The sequence below is a fragment of the Morus notabilis genome, unplaced genomic scaffold, assembly GCF_000414095.1.
Source record: "Morus notabilis unplaced genomic scaffold, ASM41409v2 Scaffold1622, whole genome shotgun sequence".
NCBI lineage: Eukaryota > Viridiplantae > Streptophyta > Magnoliopsida > Rosales > Moraceae > Morus > Morus notabilis.
The window spans coordinates 176,036-182,191 of record NW_010365318.1 but is presented as its reverse complement, the minus strand read 5'-3'; the positions used below and the strand labels follow the sequence as shown (position 1 = coordinate 182,191).

The 6,156-nt window shown below is 32.7% G+C and overlaps 1 protein-coding gene across 3 annotated transcripts in view; it reads left to right on the top strand.

Moving 5' to 3' along the window:
- The window catches only part of LOC21389322 (protein GUCD1), a 6,061-nt gene extending 708 nt beyond the window's left edge, over positions 1 to 5,353 (top strand). For 2 of the 3 annotated variants that reach the window (XM_024172022.1, XM_024172021.1), the window contains exons 2-10: positions 407 to 721; positions 856 to 980; positions 2,079 to 2,190; positions 2,482 to 2,556; positions 2,700 to 2,801; positions 3,018 to 3,081; positions 3,362 to 3,434; positions 3,741 to 3,816; positions 4,987 to 5,353. In XM_024172022.1, coding sequence (XP_024027790.1) covers positions 560 to 721; positions 856 to 980; positions 2,079 to 2,190; positions 2,482 to 2,556; positions 2,700 to 2,801; positions 3,018 to 3,081; positions 3,362 to 3,434; positions 3,741 to 3,816; positions 4,987 to 5,031 — 834 coding nt within the window. In that variant the 5' untranslated portion in view covers positions 407 to 559 and the 3' untranslated portion in view covers positions 5,032 to 5,353. The remainder of the gene's footprint in view (positions 1 to 406; positions 722 to 855; positions 981 to 2,078; positions 2,191 to 2,481; positions 2,557 to 2,699; positions 2,802 to 3,017; positions 3,082 to 3,361; positions 3,435 to 3,740; positions 3,817 to 4,986) is intronic. The other variant, XM_024172024.1, reaches the window with a different exon arrangement.
- The last annotated feature ends 803 nt before the right edge of the window (positions 5,354 to 6,156 follow it).

The following is a 6,156-nucleotide window of genomic DNA, read 5'->3' as shown; positions in this document are numbered from 1 at the left end:
TTGGGCGTTTTTTTCCCCTTTGAATTTTTTTTGTTTGTGCTTTTTTTTTTTTTTTTTTTTTTTGGCCTTTTCGTATATGGAATACTTTGATTGAAATTTTAGCTTGTTTCGGCTCCTTAACTAATCTTGTTACTATTTAATCCCCTTTGTGAATTATGTCATAGAATTTCATTTCCAATGTAAATGATGAAATATGTTAACTTAAATAATGCTATGTTCTATCCCATATGCTACTAGATTACAGTAATTTTCTGTATATTCATTCCCCGTGGAGTGTGGATATAACAATATGAACTATGCCTTGGCAATATTAACTCGTGTCAGTTGAATGGAGCACATTTTTCAAAATGATGTCCTTTTAGTTGTTTATGCCGAAATTCTCATTGCTCTTTGTTGTTTGCAACAGGTTCTAGTGATACACATGTTGAACTAACTACTATTTGTGAAATCTTCGAGGCAAAGCTAGCTGAGTAAATTAGCCTTTCAGACTGTGTTTTTATGTACCTGGCTTCCGGAGTTTAGTATCGCTGTGAGAGACTGTACCTAATTTCATTCACCTATGTGGCCTTTATACGTCTTGTTTAACAAGGCTTTTAGGGCAGAAGAGGATAGAGTATCAGAAACAGAACGTTTGGGTTTCTTTGAATACTTCCTGCGCGAACAGCCTTCTGGTAATGGCACATCGTGCGGTTCTGCCTTGTGCCGTTCACGTTTTATAGAAGTGAGTCAACTGTGATTTTTTCCTTGTCTCTTTTGCTGATACCCCATTTGGGATTATGAACTTTGCCGTGTTTGTCCATTGAAGTAAAGTACCTACCAAAATGGTGAAATTGCTGAATACTATGGTGCTTATAGGTTCCACACATAAATCAGTTATACTATTGGGATTGTGGCCTCGCTTGTGTTCTGATGGTTTTCAGAACTGTTGGTATCAACAGCCACAACATCAAGTCAATCGCTGAGCTTTGCTGCACTACGAGGTAGTTCGTTGAAACTTTGATTCCTTGTTCTATATGTAACTTCTTTTCGAGGATGCATCTTTTGATTTATTGCTTGAAAACCTAGGTACATGATTCTGTTGGTAGCTTAAGTGTGTCAAGTCCTCACCATCTTTCTCTGAAAGGAAAAAAGAAAAAGATCCTCACATCTTGTTTTATTATCTTATTGTTTCCAAATTTGCATCTCATTTTGGTTTATTTGGGTTAATGAGAAGTTTTCAAACCTAAATTGGTTTGGAAATGTTAAAGACTTGGGATAAGATTTTGCTGGATTTAGATTAACACACTTTCCATTCTCTATCATATGGATGCAACTTAAGTTATTCGAAGCAGTGAGCAAATCCTACAGAAGCTCCAACTTTTGTCATGTTTTTGCTTTCTTGCTTATGCTGTAGTTAGTGGACATGATTAATTGAAATTCACGGTTTAAAGTAGTTGTTAAACTATCAAACATGATCTTTGTTGCTCAAAGGATGTAATTGTCAGTCTGGTGATTGCAAGCCTTAGGTTGTATGTTAGTTTGCATTCTCTCTCTCTATGTTTGCTTGTCTTGAACTAGCATCTGAGCATTTTCCTTTTGCATTTTCTCAATTTCTGTATACATCAATGGTCTCAAATGAGGTCAATTATATAGTTCTCATGCAATTTGAGTTTAAGGATAGTAACACCCGTAAACATAACTTTTTGATCGTTTAAAAGTCTTAAAAGGCCTAGGTTACATAAAACCTGAAAGTATACCACATGACCGATGCTTTGACAATACACCAACTATTTTTCTTGATAGTTCAATTAACAATAAACAAATGAGTTTGTGTTTAGCCCTTGTGCTGGTCTTGTGGGTACCACACTTGTTGGTAACTTGGAATATAGTCGAGTATTATTCATTTTTCTACGAATATTTGCTTAAGGCCACATTTCGGTATGCCACACTTGTAGGTAACTTTAGTCGAGTATTATTCATTTTTATATGAATATTGGCTTAATGCCACATTTCTGCATATAGTTGATGCATCCATCCCTAATAGATAAAACGATATCGGAAAATTTTTATAGAACTCATTATTGGTACCTTGTGCGCAGCATTTGGACCGTTGATCTGGCATACATATTGCAGAAATTTTCCGTCAGTTTTTCCTACTACACAGTGACATTTGGAGTAAATCCAAATTATTCTGTTGAGACCTTCTACAAGGTGATTAACTGTTGTCCATAGAAATTTTTAGTGGCTATGTCATGTATTTGAAAAATACCTCACTAACAAATTCTTGTGTTATGTCAAAAGATTTATGTGTCTGTATCTTGAAAAACAACTCTCCTTAAAGTCTCTAGACACTGAAATTCTGATTGCCGTTTCTTTTTCTTTGTTGTTTAAGGTGTTGTTTCATGCAGGATTCTCCAAGATTTATGGTTTCTCATAGTTGATTTACTCCTTTGTTTTTTGCTTCCTTGTATAACTCATACATTCAGTTTGTATATGTTGCAGGAACAATTGCCTAATGATCTTTTACGAGTTGATACGTTATTTAAAAAGTCACTGGAAGCTGGAATTAACATACAGGTATAAACCATATATTTGAGTGTGTAATCCTTTAAGATAATCGTATTTGAATTATATAGTAAATTGTGACTATCTTGGCTTATCTACTTGCAAGAAATATAAAAAAACATATTACCTATAACGCTCTTGGTTGTCTTTTACAGTGCAGATCAATCAGTAGAGAAGAAATTTCTCGTTTGATCTTGTCTGGGAAATATATTGCAATTGCACTAGTGGACCAACACAAATTTAGGTCTAATTCTCTTGTAATCTCCTCTACCTTTCTCTTTTCTTCTTCTGCAAGTTTATGTTTGTCCTTAATTTTTTTTTCAGTTTTTAAGACATTCGTATTAAAATAATTATTCACTCATTACCGTATGGTCATTGACCTTTTCATCTTCCCCTCTTGTGAAGTCTTTTGTTTTCTAGAAAGAGATTACATATATGATTTGCTAATTTCAAATATATCTGCCCTAATTTAGAAAGAGTCTTGGTTGAAGGATGTATTTATGACAGACTTCACCGGCAGCAATTCTAATTACACTGGTAAGTAACACTTCTTTTTTTGATGTAATATAACTAAGTCTGTTGATGTTCAAAACTGACCCAACACCACGTGCGGAGGCGCACGGTGATCGGACTTGGCTTCTCCGCCTCTTCTTTCGTTATTATTGGTTTGAACTCGTATTTTGATTAGGTCAAAGCTTAACAATTTTGTTCATTACATTTGTTTTTAAGTCCATGCCATAATGTATGTTTCTGTATTTAGTTTATGTCTGCTTCGTATGGATTTCGATATTCGTCACGTATGTTCTTTTTTTTATAGGTCATTATGTGATTATATGCGGCTATGACTCTCTTACAGATGAGTTTGAAATCAGAGATCCTGCCAGTGCTAGGTACTTTTTGCATTTGTTTCGCAGTTTGCTTCTTTATCTATTGTGCTAAAAGTACTGAGGAAGACTCCGATGTGCTAAAATATTGCAGATGATGTAATATCAAATTAGATGGATATGAGTATGACCTTTCAAGCAAACTTTTCTCATTGTCGCATCTTTTAAGTTCTTACTTGCATGAACTTATGGATTAACAATCACTTTTCACATATTAGTCTGTTACTCTTTACTCTTTTGAGCTAGTTACTTTCAATTATCTTTTTGAGCTTCTTTTAGCTTATGTTGGAAGCAACAAAATGAATGGTGCAGGAAGCACGTTAAGGTCTCGTCCGATTGCCTTGAGGAAGCCCGCAAATCCTTCGGTACTGATGAGGATCTTCTCTTGGTAATTTAGCTCGTCTTTCCTCATCATCAAACTTTGCATACTTTTTCTACTACAACACCATGATTTACCAATCTATTACACTCTAGCTTAGAACATAACAATAACAATAGGGATTGATTTTACTAATGTCTCGCTGAACTTTAGGTCATTTTCAGTTTCTCTTAACTTTAAGAACTCTCACTTTGTCCCCCTGAATTTTAAATTAATGTCATTTTGCAATTTCCATTAAGAGTTTCTTTTAAAAAACATACGAGGAAAAAGGGCGTAGTGCAATCACGTGGTCTTTCTATTAGAATTTCTGTTAAAAACATATGGAAAAATACTATGTGACCACAGTAAACACCTTCTTTTTCCGTCTGATTTTAACATTAATTCTAACTAAGGGGGTTAAGCAAGACTAAAGCAAAATTCGAAGGGCAAAATAGTAGTTTTTAAAGTTTGAGAGGCAAACTTAGAATGACTCCAAAGTGTAGGGGGATCAATCCTAATTATAATAAGGATAAATTATAAAAATTCTCCCTGAATTATATCCGTAGAAACACTTTACTCCTGATCTTTAAAACGTAACATCCGTTCTCCTTGAACAATGAAATATTAACAAAAAAAGCCCCCTCCGTTAGGTTTTTAACTGAATATGACATTTAATTGGTTATTTTAAGGATATGCTGATACTTATATGGTTTAAAATTTAATTTGAATTTAAACTAATTTAAATATTCAAAAAAAAACTTCATAAATTTTTTTTTATTCTACCAAAAAAGATTTATAAAATTTTTAACTTACATTCAAACAATAATAGATATAACATAATTAAAACTTTAAATTTAAATTTGTTTTAAAATTAAACTAAATTTTAAACCATTGATTTATTAAAATACCCCAAAAATAACAAATTAAATGTCAATTTCCGTTAAAAAAAACTCAACAAATGGGTTTTTTTGTTAACATTTCATTGTTCAGGTTAAAACTTAACATGTGTTACGTTTTAAAGATTGGAAGACAAAGTGTTGCAAAGAGCATAGTTTAAGGGGATTTTTGTAATTACCATTTGTTGCCAAAGGATCACTTGTCTTGTATGAATAGTTGAATCCTAGTACAATGTCCAGTAACTAAAACGATCTTATATTAGACGGCAAAATTTTGCTCAAACACTAGTTTATGTTCATGCAGATTTCTTTGGAGAAGAGTGATGAGCAACTTAGCCCCGACAGATAAGTCCCTTCTCATATCAAAATTGGTTCTTGAAATTTTCTTGGACCTTGATCTGTACAGTCAGCCTGTTATTTTATATTTGTACATCGAGAAATAATATTTTACGTTTTGATTGTGATCCCAGCTTGAATCATAGCTTTTTGGTTTTATGCTTGGGATCACATGCGCTGATCTTAGAAATATATATTTATATGATAGATTAAGTTTCAATATTGTCTGTATATTTTACCTTGTAATTGTTTTATAAATTCACGTATTCTTTTGTAAGGCTGTATTTATCCAGATCCTTATGTCTTATGTTGCCTTCAATAAATTAAAATGTTTTATGGTTTGTCTTGGCTGGGTTTCCCACCGAATGTTCCTTTTCCACCACTCATCTTTATTCCCCCAACTTATACACAAGAATAATGTCGGGCTCACTATTTTATAACTTTTTAATACGATGTAACTTGTCCTTTTTTTTAACAGATTTTTAAAATTTTCGCTACTTTAATTAATACCAAAAAGAAAATTTGTGGGAAAAAAAAAATTCAACTCATTGTCAAGTAAATGGCATTAAAAAACTGGGAAGCTTACACTACACTTTTTATAAATACATAAAAGGGTTAGGCTACACTCTCCACATGTTCAAGCTAAGTGCATGAATCCAATTTATGTTTTTAAAAGTGTTGGGATTTTCTTTTGTCTAGTTCTAATCATATAAAATTTGCACATATTCGTTAATAAGGTTAGATTTGTCAAAATTAACTATGCAAAAGACTTTTTGCAAGAAGGAAAAAAAAAAAGACCTCTAAAAGAAAGAAATTGTGCATTTGTTTTTTAGGATAATAACTTTGTTGAGTACTTTCTGATTTCTTTTATTTATTTTATAGAGGATAATTGCGTTGCCTAGGCCTAACAATAAGGGTGGATTCTGTGTGATAAAAAAAAAAGGTGGAATCTGTCTAATCAGAAAAATAGAAGGGATACTCTGAATGTTTAAGAACACGTACACAAACAAATTCTTGCATTTGGATCAAGGTTTAACATTTAACATTTTTAACATCAGAAAATTAGAGGGGATACTCTGAACGTTTAACATTTTTATTGGTAATCTATCATTTGTTGTCCCCTTGAAATAAGATTTTA